The sequence below is a fragment of the Musa acuminata genome, chromosome BXJ3-8 (assembly GCF_036884655.1).
Source record: "Musa acuminata AAA Group cultivar baxijiao chromosome BXJ3-8, Cavendish_Baxijiao_AAA, whole genome shotgun sequence".
NCBI lineage: Eukaryota > Viridiplantae > Streptophyta > Magnoliopsida > Zingiberales > Musaceae > Musa > Musa acuminata.
Genome location: NC_088356.1, coordinates 8957341 through 8971227, shown reverse-complemented (window position 1 = coordinate 8971227; position 13887 = coordinate 8957341). Strand labels below are relative to the sequence as shown.

The window sequence follows — 13887 nt, the reverse complement described above, 5'->3', positions numbered from 1 at the left end:
TTATATGTTTTTAAGAAAATATCTATTTATGATAAGTTTTGATTTGCATGTGAGTCACTGCGCTTATTAAGTCATGGTTTATTTATATGATTATCTTTTAATTTTTTAAAGTTACATGATAGAAACCTGATGAATTGATTATTGTTTAAATTATATAATTAATTAATTAATCATATTATGAACTATCTTATGAGTAAATTGATTATAGACTAAAATATATAATTATTATTTGGTTATTTATATATTACCTATTGTAATTAGCTATTTTTAGCATCTTGATTTCTACATTTTTGAAAGTTACAATGATCTCTATATTTACGAAAGTTAAACATTGAGATCTAATGTAGAGTTAAAAAGATAATTTTATAGGATTAAAAATTAAGAGATAAATTTTGTTAGAGCAACTAGGTTAAATATTTTACTTTCATAAGTATAGAGATTTCAATGTAACTTTTAAAACTATAAGAATCGGGGTACTAAATGTAACTAATTACATGAGATAAAATATAATTAGTCTAATTATTACTATATAGAAGTTATGTGTTCTGATTTTAGTGTTATATTCTTATAAGTAAATCAATAGAATTATAACATTATATTCACCCGCAACTTTCCATGGAGCTAGGGATGTTATATAAAGTTTGTATAAATATTCATATGTATAAAACAAAAGAATAATTCAAAAGAATACTCTTATATTACTAGAATTGAAACAACCTATATCATATACAATTAGTTTGAGATAAAAGAAGATGAACTAAAAATATAGTTAAATAAGACTCAGGATTGAATAATAATAGTGTTCCCAAGACTTGAATTCCTGTATCTCTATTCACATGTAAATTATTTACATTGTCTTTTCCCTTATTTTCTTTCTTTAAATGTCAAATTGTAATTCAACATATTTTCTTTCCAACTTAGACTCACTCTTTTGTGAACGTTGATTTCGATATCATATTCATACTTCTAATCATATGCAGATTGATTGTCTTTTCCTTTGTTTGGAGATCAAATTATATTTTAACCTATTTTCTTTTTAATTATAACATACTATTTTGTAAATATTGATGTTAATATCATATCTAGATCTTAAAATTATAACTCTAAATCAAATTGATCATATATATATATATATATATATATATATATATATATATATATATATATATATATATATATATATATATATATATATATATATATATATATATATATATATATATATATATATATATAATCGAGACATAATAGAAGGTAGATATGGGGTTAACCCACCTCATCAGAAATCTAGTGAGACAAAATTTCCATCTAGCTGCCGAATTTTGTGGGTCAGGCTGCCACGCTTAGATTCTGTTAGAAGTAGGGAGCAATTCTAAAACATGACACGTGAGCAGCAATGGGTCGATGTCTTTACCCACATAAGCCAGCCCGTGTGGCCCGGCCGCGATAGCGAGCGTGTGCTCGCCTGCCCCCGCGTGCCACTGTACCCACTAGCGCACGCGCCCGCCGCGCGCGGGGCACCTGCGCCCCGAACTCGCAGCACGAGCCTGTCCGAGCTGTTACGGGCGCTCCCAATCCCCTACATTTCATTGCCATGCCAACCAATGAGCAGCCTCCACAAAGCCGTGTCAACTGTCAATCATGGATGTTTCATGGCAACATGTGTAGCTTGACATCACCGTCCTCATGCATCTTGCGTTCCTCCGAAGGACCGTTTCCCACATCCGGCCAAAGAAGGGAATGTAACGTGGCGTCATTGAAAGGAATGTGACGGCACTGGTGGAGGCACTGCAAGTAGACCTCTGAACATTAATCTGAATTCAACCGATAACCGACGCACATTGGAGTTGACCTACACATGGCGGCCTGTTAACGGACGCATGCGGATGAACGGAGGACGTGAATCATGCCTTTCTTTCCCGGTAGGGTGCGCCGTAATCCATTCGTCCTCCAAGTTACCCTATAAAACAGGCATCTTCACCCTGCCGGTGTCATATCGACGAAAGCATCACCCGAATTTGAGCTTTGAGAGGACGAGATGGACACGGCTGTCGCCGGAGGATTCTCTCTTCGTAACGGGAGCAAGGGGTTGGTCCTGAAGGCACTGCAGCTGCTTGCTGCAGCTGTGTTTGCTGGGTGGCTGATGATATGGATTGTTATGCCTACAAACACATACCGAAATGGCTGGTCGCTACGGATCCGCGCGGAGACCGACTCAACGTATTTTGGACGGCAAGGTGTGGTGCTGTCTTTGATATTGAGAAGCTAGCAATAAATTCTTCTCTCTGCAAGGTTTCCATTACTCCCACTACTGCTTTCTATATACTGATACTGTGTGCACTTTATGGCGCAGGTTCCAACATCTTGATCAACACATTCCCGATCTTATTCATCTCAGTTCTTGGCTGTCTTTATCTCCACCTGGTGAAGAAAAGTGACACCTCCCAGAGGTATACAATACATGTAGCACCACAAGTGGGATTCCCAAGAAATGGTGGAATTCCTTTTTTTTCTCATGCGACTTATATTATTTGTGTATTGGCAGCTCAATTCATCGTCTGGCAGCATGGAAGAGGCCTGTGGCTGTGAATTGGCCGCTTGGAATAGTTTCCGGCGTAGAGTTAACCTTCTGCTTGATGTTTCTGGTGCTTCTCGTCTGGTTCTACTCCACGTTCCTGGTCGCCAACTTCTCCCAGCTGCATCAAACCGATGATGGAGTGAAGTTGTAAGTCAAAGCATGAAGAACACCACATATATATATATATATATATATATATATATATATATATATATATATATATATATATATATATATATATATATATATATATATATATATATATATATATATATATATATATATATATATATATATATATATATATATATATATATATATATATATATATATATATATATATATATATATATATATATCCTCTGCGTTCTCTTCTCTAACGAGATTGTGGTGCATATGTATATATATATATGGGGCAGATGGCAAGCTAGGCTGGACATGGCGGCCGTATGGTTGGGGTTTGTTGGAGACCTCTGCTGCGCCTTCCTCTTCTTCCCGGTTGCTCGCGGGTCGTCACTCTTGCCACTCCTCGGGCTCACCTCCGAGTCCAGCATCAGATATCACGTTTGGCTTGGCCACATCACCATGGCTGTCTTCTCGTCGCATGGCATATGTTATATAGTTTACTGGGCAGTCACCGACCAAATTGATATGGTACTACTTTTTGTCTTCTCTCACTTGACATTCCAAAAACTCGTCAAGTAGATTTGTTCACAGGTGAAAGGGACATATCATAAGCATCAATTTTAACAATAAGTAGAACGACAAAAAAACAGCTTAATACAATTTAGAATGAAGTATTCATGGGAAAAACAAATAGAGGTTACAAATATGTTGTATTGTGCATAATCCTTATGATTAAAAACCCTTTAAGTTAATGGCTTCTTATGGTGGAAGATGGTGAAATGGGACAACACGGGGACAGCCTATGTGGCTGGAGAGATAGCTCTGCTTGCGGGATTGACTATGTGGGCGATGACGCTTCCTCGCATCAGGCGCAAGATGTTCGAGCTCTTCTTCTACACGCATCAACTCTACATCGTCTTCCTCTTCTTCTACCTGATGCATGTGGGAATCTCTCATTTCTGCATGATTCTTCCCGGTGTTTACCTTTTCATGGTCGATCGCTACCTGCGGTTCCTGCAATCAAGAACCAAGGTTAGGTTGGTCTCCGCACGCCTTTTGCCATCTGAATCCATTGAGCTAAACTTCGCAAAGAGCCCAGGTCAGTAGTTGCTCGATTCTCGCTAGCAGAAAACCTACACACAATTACTTCATGGTTGTCTCACGTTGACTCTTTTTGTGTTAGGACTGACCTTTGAGCCTCTCAGCATCATCTTCATCAACGTTCCGGGAGTTTCATCAATTCAATGGCACCCCTTCACTGTGAGCTCCAGCAGCAACTTGGAACCTGAGCGGTTGTCCGTAATCATCAAGAAAGAAGGAAGCTGGACTCAGAAGCTCTACAGAACATTATCTTCGCCGGTTCCACAAGATCGCCTCGATGTTTCGGTCGAAGGCCCTTATGGTCCGGTGTCCAAGAACTTCCTAAGGTCCTTAAGAACATGATTTGAAGCAATAATATTGTTGTCGTCCGTTGTTGACGTTAACGTGCGAAAATTTTGATCCTCACAGGTATGATTCCTTGATACTAGTGAGCGGTGGCAGTGGAATCACACCCTTCATCTCCATAATTCGGGAACTCATCCACCAGAGGACAACTCTGAATCGTCCAACCCCTGCCGTCCTCCTCGTATGTGCCTTCAAGACAGCCGCCGACCTTACGATGCTCGATCTCCTCCTTCCTATATCTGGAAATGTCTCGGACCTTTCTGGCTTGGAACTGCGAATCGAAGCCTTTGTGACCAGAGAGAAATCTGCCACGGATGAGGCGCAAACCAACATCCGAACCATATGGTTCAAGCCCCTTCCCTCTGACGTTCCCATCGCTCCGGTGCTCGGTCCCAATGGCTGGCTTTGGTTGGCTGCGATAGTATCATCCTCTTTTGTTGCATTCCTCGTACTTATCGGCATCCTCCAGCGTTACTACATATACCCAATCGACCACAACACCAACCAAATCTTCTCGTATGCTTCGAGATCTGTTCTAAATTTACTTTTCATATGTATCTGCATAATGGCGGCGGCAAGTGCAGCGGTTCTGTGGAACAAGAAAGGGAACTCAAAGGAAGCGAGACAGATCCAGAATATAGATGCGCCGACACCGACAACGTCGCCCAGTTCCTGGTTCTACAATGCGGATAGAGAGCTTGAAAGCGTTCCGCAAGAGTCCCTTGTTAAAGCCACCAAGGTGCATTTTGGTGGAAGACCACCTCTCAAGAGTAAGAAACCTGCGCTCCTTTCGAATTTTGTGTTGAGATGTATATATTCTAATTAATTGGTACCATCAACTGGTGCTTGCAGAGATGCTACTGGAGTTCGATGGTTCTAATGTTGGGGTGATGGCCAGTGGTCCTGGTGGTTTGCGGCATGAGGTAGCTGCCATTTGCTCATCAGGCCTGGCAGACAATCTACATTTTGAATCCATTAGCTTCAGTTGGTGATGCTTGTACTGCTGTGTTGTTTGCTTGTGAACAAAAATAAGCACAAGGCAATGCCACAGTGCCAGATGAGAAGAAAAATTATGCTGTAATATATCGATAATTTGCATACCTTGTATTTTGTGAGTGGTGTTGTGATGCTAAATAGGAAGAAAGGGAAATTGTGATAGGACGAGTTGATCCACTGGTATCCATATGATCACTGGCAACGAAGAACGAAAAAGACTGCAGCCACGGCTAATTGCAAGCTTGTGGCAATTGCTCGATGTAGGCATGAACCAGATCTTCTTCAAACTTTACACAGTTCACCACTTTAGTTTGTGTCTGAGATGCATGGCTCTCAGAGCTCATTAAGGTGTGGTCGGCAAACTAATATGACCTGCGTCAACGACCAAACAGAGTCGATCGGCGACCTCAGCGAGTGTGTGGCGAGTCTTTCCATTCCATCTTTCTTGGTTGACTTGGGTCAACAAGACAAGTCGTGCGATGACTATTCCTCCCAAGTTTCGTGTAAGCTGCCGCATCGCCTGCACCGGATCGGCGACCTCTGAGAGTGTGTGGCGAGTATTTCCTTTCCATCTTTCTTGGTTGACTTGGGTCAACAAGACAAGTCGTGCAATGACTATTCCTCCCAAGTTTCGTCTAAGCTGCTGCATCTCCTCGTGCAGGCAACTGCTGCAGTCGAGCTGCCATGAGTGAATAAGATGAGTCTTATTAGTTCTACAGGATAAGGTGGTCGCAAAGGTCCTATTCCAAGTCCACTAACCCCCTGCAATCTTCGAAGCCCTCACAATTCTCCGCAAGGCCAAAATGGATCTCCGCACTCTGAGCTTCCTCCTCCCCCTCTTTCTCACCTCCACCACCGCCTTCACCCCCAACACCTCCTACTTCCTCAGCTGCGGCTCCGCACACCGCGACACAATCGCCACCGACACCCCCTCTCGCGATTTCGTCCCCGACTCCCCCTTCCTCTCCGACTCCGCCAAGTCTAGCTCCGTTACCAACACCTCCGCAGCCCCCTCCTCCCCCCTCTACTTCACCGCCCGTATTTTCACCGGTTCTGCCTCGTACCGCTTCACTATTAACTCCTCGGGAACCCACATCCTCCGCCTCCACTTCCTTCCGTTCTCCAACCGTCGCTACGACCTCTCCGCCGCCCGCTTTGACGTTATCGCTCTAAAACGCTTCGTCCTCCTCGATGACTTCTCCGCCCCGACCTCCACGGTCCCAACCATCAAGGAGTACTTCCTCTGGGTCGACTCTGGTGAGTTCGATGTCACCTTCGTTCCCAGTTCGAGTTCGCCGTTGGCCTTCGTCAACGCCATCGAGGTCTTCACTGCGCCGGCCTATCTCATCAAGGACGAAGATACACTTAAAGATATTGGCCAAGTGACCCATCAAGCGCTCGAGACTGTCCACAGGATCAACGTCGGGGGCCCGAAAGTGACTCCGGCCAACGACACCCTCTGGAGGACGTGGATCCCCGACGATGACTACCTCCCATACAAGAATACCTCCCAGGTGAACAGCACGGACCCCGACCGGATCAAGTACAAGGTTGACGACACTGCAGAGGTTGCGCCGCCGACAGTCTACAGTACGGCCAGAACCATGAACATCCCGAGCTGGATGCCGGCCAGCAACCCCGATTTTAACTTCAATGTCACATGGAGCTTCCCTGTGGTCGCCGGCTACACGTACTTGGTTCGAACACATTTCTGCGACTTCATAGACAACAATTCAATCATCTTCGTCCTCTACGTGGGGAACCTGAAAACTGAGATACATTCCAGCATTCACACTGATTCTCCTTCGGAAGCTTTCTATATCGACTTCGACGCGGAAGGCCCAAGCTCGGGAATGATTAATATCAGCATTGGCCGGTCATTAGATAGTTCGCCGTGGGATGCTAACGCCATCCTCAATGGGCTGGAAATCTTCAAAGTGAACGACACGTTCGGCAGCCTCGACGGAATTCCCAACCATTCGTTGAATTCCAGCCGTACCAAGAAGAGCGGCGTGGCTGTTGCAATGGTGGTCCTCGCCGTTGTTGGTGGCCTTGTTCTTACAAGCCTCCTGTCCCTTGTCTTGGTCTTCATACGTAAGAGGTGCAGGTCGAAGTCTCTGCCCCTGCCTCTGCTACCCAGATATAATCTTGACCTTCACATCCCCCTGATCGACATCAAGGCCTCTACTAATGGCTTCGACGAGAGCCTTGTGGTCGGAAGCGGTGGGTTCGGGAAGGTCTATAAGGGTGTCCTAGCCGACGGCACCAAGGTCGCGGTGAAACGAGCCATGCCGGGATCAAAACAAGGATACCCGGAATTCCAGACTGAGATCCTCATCCTGTCCAAGATCCGCCACCGGCATCTGGTCTCACTGATCGGGTACTGCGAGGAGCAATCGGAAAAAATATTAGTCTACGAGTACATGGGGAAGGGACCGCTCAGGACTTACTTGTACGGCTCCGATAAGCCGTGTCTTTCTTGGAAGCAGAGGCTGGAGATCTGCATCGGGGCCGCCAGGGGCCTTCACTACCTCCACGCCAGCCACTCGCACACCATCATCCACCGTGACATCAAGTCCACCAACATTTTGCTCGACGACAACTACTTGGCCAAGGTCTCCGACTTCGGCCTTTCGAAGCTGAGACCTTCTTGCGGTGAGACCCACGTCACCACGGGAGTCAAGGGCACCTTCGGATACTTCGACCCCGAGTACTTCAAGACGCAGAAGCTCACCGACAAGTCCGACGTGTACTCCTTCGGCGTGATGCTTTTCGAGGTGCTATGTGCGAGGGCGGTGATCGATAGGAGCCTTTCGATGGAGCAGGTGAACTTGGCGGAGTGGGCGCTTCAGTGGCAGAGGAAAGGCCAGCTCGAAAAGATCATCGATCATAGGCTTGTCGGCAACATCAATAGGAATTCGCTGAGGAAGTTCGGTGAGACAGCAGAGAAGTGTGTCGCAGACTACGGCGTCGATAGGCCTACTTTTGCTGATGTGCTGTGGAACCTGGAGTATGCTCTCCAGCTTCATGTAACAGAGCTGAAGAGAGAACCACACGAGGATAGTGGCATTGTGGAGTTGCTGATTCCAGTGGCGGCGACGAGGGGAGTGGAATCGACCAGCTTAAACGTGAAACAGGAAGACGACATGGCCGGAATGGGCATGGGGCAATCGGACTCCACGGAGAGCACCGTATTCTCCCAATTGATCACCGGTGAAGGAAGATGATTTCGACGCCGATGCATTCTCATATATGTGCCGGTAATTGTATGGCGGCTTGGCAATTCTGGACTATGTTCTGCGAGTCAATCGGCGAAATCAAAGCACGAACTATTAGTTTTCTTCCCCCACACTTGTCATTATTATCAAATCAAAATATGTTGGGAATTATTTGATTAAGATTGGAATAGCTATTGTTCACCCTCTCGTACGATTTCGCCAACCTCAAGCCCTTTGTCTAAGGAGTACCTCATCAACCTGGACGAAGGGAATGCTCCGGCGGATAGATACGACTTTGCCATTGTAAACATCATCGAGGTCATGTCGGCATCAAAAGATCTCGTCTTGGATGTAAGGTTCCTAACCTGATGAGTTTGTAAAGCTGAGTTCTGATTCCAAAATCATCACATATAGCGATCGAATTAAGTACCAGAGAATATGGAGCAATTCGTGATGTTGGCCCATCATACGTTAAGCCCAGCACCATTCTGTCGCCCGGCAGAGAGGTGGGAGAGGATGAGACCAAATTGCTCGTATGGAAAGGGATGCAACCAAACGAACAAGAAAAAGATGGCACCCGTATGTATGCCCCTGTCCACTTCTTATCCTTGTGGCTCAGACGAGTGCGCCATCAACTGCAGCCAAATCCCATCAACAAATACGCATTAAATTAAGGGGGAGATCAACTTCCAAATACTTTGTTATAAAACAATGATCAAACTATCTGTTTTTGCTGCAAAGACACTCTGAATAACAAGGAGGAACCCGAGATTTACAGTTTGATACGTTGATAACATGTCTAGTTGTAAATAATTTTTGTCTAATGCACGGTACCAATACTTGTACAGTAATATCAACTATTTTGCCTCGAGTTGTGCTGCGATAGCTCCGAAGGCTTCTGGCGGTACAATGGACTGTCATCAGTTTCATCTGGAATCTCCGAAGTGCCAGCCGATGGCTTGGCACCAATGGACATCAAGTTCTTGAACCATGCACCCTGAAATCGAGGGCTACCTCTGTTTGAATAGCTCGGGGACTCTGGAGTGGCCCGGGAATTAGAGGCTAGACCAGCCATGAACCTGTATGCCACTTTGCTAGCAGTAACAATCTCGTCTTTTGCTTGCCTCAGCTGCAAAAATAACAACATTAGCATTGAAAACGAAATTAAAGAAACAAAAGCAATGCAGGTAAAACGGACACAATGTGGGGAGACAATCTTCTTAAACTTGAATACTTTGGAAGATCAGAATCAGAAATCTCTGTGACAGTTATAACTTTAGCCATAGTAAATTAACCCCAATTCTTTATGTAATGCTATTTCACTCTATAACCACGCCCTTGTTTTGCCTGAATTTAAAAGGCGGAGATTCAATATCATTTTTTCATTGAACTCAGGATGTAGCGGTCTGCATTCACCTCAAAAAAAAAAAAGATGTGATTTCATAAAACATTTAAATTGCCTAAAGAATCTATACGTCTAACAACATGATAAAAATCGTGCAACAATGAGCATTGGATCAGGATTATTTTCGTACATGGAGTGCTGCATTTTCTGCAACTACTATAGCAGTATCACCAGCATTGGCAAAGCGATTGACCCAACCTGCAAATGTCTGAAGTATGAGAATGCATCACAAATAATTTTTCAGCATGTATAGATGAGTAAATAAATTTTCGATGATATCCATGTGCCTTTAAAACAATTTATCTTCAATCAGTATTTGCAACAAAAGAAAGCCAGACTTTCAAATAGTCATGCTGTTATGGATATGATAACAAAAAGAAAAGAACAAATGATTAAGAAACCCATTAATACAACCAACAAGAAAGCTCATCATCTCATTCTAGATTCTAATAGAAGTGTGGAATTGAACTCAAAATTGGAGCATGAAGTGTTAGTTGTTACCTTTTTAAGGGTAAATAATTGTCATGGGATTTTATTACCCTTTAAAGGGTCACTTTAAGCTTACCAAATTTTAATCAAGTCTCATGAATAGGCAAAAAGGCTATCAGTTCTTCAAGTTGACATAATGAATATAAAAATGAAAGAAGTTCTTTTATGTTTTTCTCTTATCTTTTAATTCTGGGGAAAACATCTAGCCATCAAAAAGAAAACTAAAAAACTTTTAATGTCTGGGTAGATAATGAACAAGTTTCAACTTGAAAATGGTAAACAGACAGAAGATTCCACTAAATCTATTGGTTATAAAAATCACAATAAAGATAACTGTGTTACCTGGAAGCTTTTGAACACCTAGCCTTTCACAGAAAGCATCACAAAAATGATTGCAGTTCTTGGCTAAAAGATCATATGAATGTCCTGGCCAAGCTTGGCTAAGCTCTCTCAGAATTTGATTTACTTTCAAAATGGAGCAGTTTGTTTCTCCCAGAATAATATGCTCACGATAGGTATACATAGGATTTTTTCCCGGTGGACAACTAAAAACCCCAGAACCTTGTTCACAAAACCCAAATGACCATTCTTCATCTCCATAAACCTGCCAAAATATAAACATCATGATACAGAAATCAAGCAAAAAAACCATTGTATCAATGTAGCATATTCTAGAAATAACAAAAGAGTCTAAGAACAAAAAATAACAGCAAGAATATAAGAAAATGCTAGTGATAGCTAAAATTATCTTATCATACTGCTGACATACGATAACTCAACAGAACGGATCCATGCATATGATCAGAAAAACAACAACTCAACTGAATGGATCCATGCATATGATCAAAGAAACTACAAGGGAAAAAAAACCAAAGACAAAATAAGAATTCTTCCATTTCGATAACAGAACAATGTGTGAAGGGCCATAAAATACTACTGTATGAGAAATGCTCCAAATCAGAATGAGTGTGTCATTGAATAAAAATGCAAATGAATCTTAAGAAGCCATCAACTTTTTTGTTCCCTCCAAACAAGTATATTCTTGCCTCATATCTTCCCCCTTCCTAATGTCATGCATGCATAGTGTGTGGAAGACATAAAATGAACAAGCTTACCTAATCAGACCATCATAAGGTCCAGGGGAGATGATTTCAAAAGTAGATTAAATTAACAAGTCCCTTACTGATTGTAGGCAAAGCTTTAAGTGATCTCAAACTTTTCTTCTCAATATTTGGAAACCCATCATCATGAAGATAACAAAAACTAAAGAAAAGAAGACCTGCATGCTCACCTAAATTTCAAGCAGTCAAAAAAAAAAAATCGAGTCTACCTTAAAATTCACCAAATGCAAAAATAAGACACCTATTTGGTAACCAAGTAAAATCTGATCACTGAAACATAGTAATCTGTCTGTAGTCCACAATACACCATCTCCATGGACTATAAATAAATTTAATGAATGCTCTGATATCAATTTCCAGTAAACCAAACCATCCAATGCTATCCCAATGCATGATTACATAACGTGGGAGAAAGAAGATTTGCTTATCTCAGTTTACATGACAATCATAAAAATTCTGTGAAGTGTTACTAATAGCCAATAAAAAGTAGGAGGCTTCATGAAAAATGAAATGAAATGTAGCAAACAATTTTGTCAAAAATAAGATGGACTGCAAAGAGATGAGTGTTAACAGCCAATTAAGAGTTTAAATTGACAACAATGAGAGCTTTGGCATAGCATATAATCTCTAATTGGAATAAATGTAGGATAGCTAGGTGTAAGCCTATGTGAAATACCAAATCACTAATATAAACATTATGGCAATGAAGAAGCGAAGTCTGAAACTAAGCTCAAGAGACATTTTTTATAGAGAGAGGCAATAACTAGATGTATTTATTCTGCAAAGTTATTGTAACAGTAGAAACAACAATTTAAAAAGTTTCAAATGAAAGTAGCAATAGCACGTTAAGAATAATATAGAATAAAAATTATCCACACATGCCGGAGGCTTGCCTGCCAGATCAAGCAGGAGCATTGAAGATGTTTGATGAACGCCTATATGTTCATCCTATTTATGAATTACAACAAATGGTAGCGATCCACTCTATCATAATGGAAATGCACACAGGATAAAGGTATAGTGATTGCCAACAAAACTAATGGAATATTCATTTAACTAATTTGCGACGCAGCAACCAAATCTATTCAGAAGTTCAAATTTATCTGACCCTAATCGCATCTAGAAAATCATTAAAAAAATTGCTAGATGAAGCAATCGATCAATTATTTCAGGTTTCCACTGCGAGCGTGCGCATAAGGAAAGCGCAAAAAAGCAGCCAATATTACTTCTAGTTCGATCAAAAATGGCATCCGACACGGTTACTCAGATCCCGTCTGCTCACAGGCTAGGGTTCTTCCAAAAAGCCAAAGAAAACAAAGACCGGGGAGGAAATAGACCAAAATAAAGAGAAAAGAATTGCAAAGGGCGACTAAGCATGTGATTTCTTGGGTGACCTAATTAGGGTTCTTGGCAAGCAGCCAAAGAAAAGAAAATTAGGGAGAAAATAAACAGAAATAAGTAAAAAGAATTGCAACGAACGACTAATCATGTGATTTCTTGACGGATCTAAAACCCTTTCAGATCTCAATCAGTTCCTTGACGCACATAAAGAAAAGGGTTTCTGGACAGAAAAAGAAAAGGAACTTGAAAGAAGAAAAAGGAGGAGGAAGAGGAAGGGAAGGATTGGGGGAAGATGAGGATGAACCTGAATGGCGCTGTGGAAGATGCCACCGAGGCCGATCCGATCCTTGAAGATGCGGTTGATCTGGAGGATGGTGTTGTTCGTCTTCTCCGATCCGCTGTTTGTTACGTCGTAGATGTGCAGCACCACCTCCTTCATCCTCCCCAATTCTCTCTCTCTCTCTCTCTCTACGATCTACACCGGGAAGGGCAAAAAGGAGGGTTGGATTTTGAATAGAGGTCAATGATAGTCTAAAAAGTTCTCCGCTATACACCGTGCAGGGATGGCAATGGGTGGAGAATTTTCGATCATACGGATTCAGATACTTAAATATTTAATTGAATTTTAAATTTAAATTTAATTATTTAAGTAAATTAAATCAAATTTAAATTCAAATACTGAAATAATTAGGGAATTGTCCTTTCGAATATGGGTAAAATGACAATAGATTTTTTTAACCTTTTTTTTAAGTATTGGGGATCCTCTAATTCAATTAAATTGTATTTGAATATTGATTAATCGAATATGAATTTGATATAAAAAAAAGTACCGTAATTGAGTTCTATGGGAATTCTGATGCAATTAATGAAGATATGCGACGCTTGTGTTATCGGATTCTAGATGTCACATTGTCATGTTTTCGGTTTTTATCTTTATGGTGTCTACCTAATTGTCCCATCTAAAGGAGGAAAACTGTAGTCAATTTTTAGATTCAAGCCCTAGCAATCTTGATGACCTAATTATGCTTGCTTATTGATGGTCTTGGTGAGATGGGTATGAGAATAGTGATGCAAGAAGGGCCAATGAAATATCAATACTATATGCCCTATACTTCATTGTTAACACCTAAATATTAATGACTCGCATCTTAGTGTCTTATATCTAAC

General features: G+C 41.7%; 3 protein-coding genes across 3 annotated transcripts; 2 read left to right on the top strand and 1 right to left on the bottom strand.

Annotated features, from left to right (window-relative positions):
* Positions 1-2008: 2008 nt before the first annotated feature.
* Positions 2009-5311, top strand: LOC135645703 (ferric reduction oxidase 2-like). Its single transcript, XM_065164343.1, has 8 exons — positions 2009-2237; positions 2354-2450; positions 2546-2725; positions 2998-3232; positions 3476-3803; positions 3888-4131; positions 4214-4920; positions 5003-5311. Exons 1-8 carry the CDS (start codon positions 2039-2041, stop codon positions 5140-5142), a joined length of 2130 nt encoding a protein of 709 aa, XP_065020415.1. The 5' UTR covers positions 2009-2038; the 3' UTR covers positions 5143-5311.
* Positions 5312-5894: 583 nt separating this feature from the next.
* LOC135645702 (probable receptor-like protein kinase At5g24010) lies at positions 5895-8565 on the top strand. The gene has a single exon (XM_065164342.1). The coding sequence runs from the start codon at positions 5950-5952 to the stop codon at positions 8371-8373; it is 2424 nt and encodes an 807-aa protein (XP_065020414.1). The 5' UTR covers positions 5895-5949; the 3' UTR covers positions 8374-8565.
* Positions 8566-9034: 469 nt separating this feature from the next.
* Positions 9035-13285, bottom strand: LOC135645705 (uncharacterized). Its single transcript, XM_065164344.1, has 4 exons — positions 13025-13285; positions 10601-10862; positions 9900-9967; positions 9035-9493 (listed from the first exon to the last, which is right to left on the bottom strand). Exons 1-4 carry the CDS (start codon positions 13157-13159, stop codon positions 9218-9220), a joined length of 741 nt encoding a protein of 246 aa, XP_065020416.1. The 5' UTR covers positions 13160-13285; the 3' UTR covers positions 9035-9217.
* Positions 13286-13887: the final 602 nt, after the last annotated feature.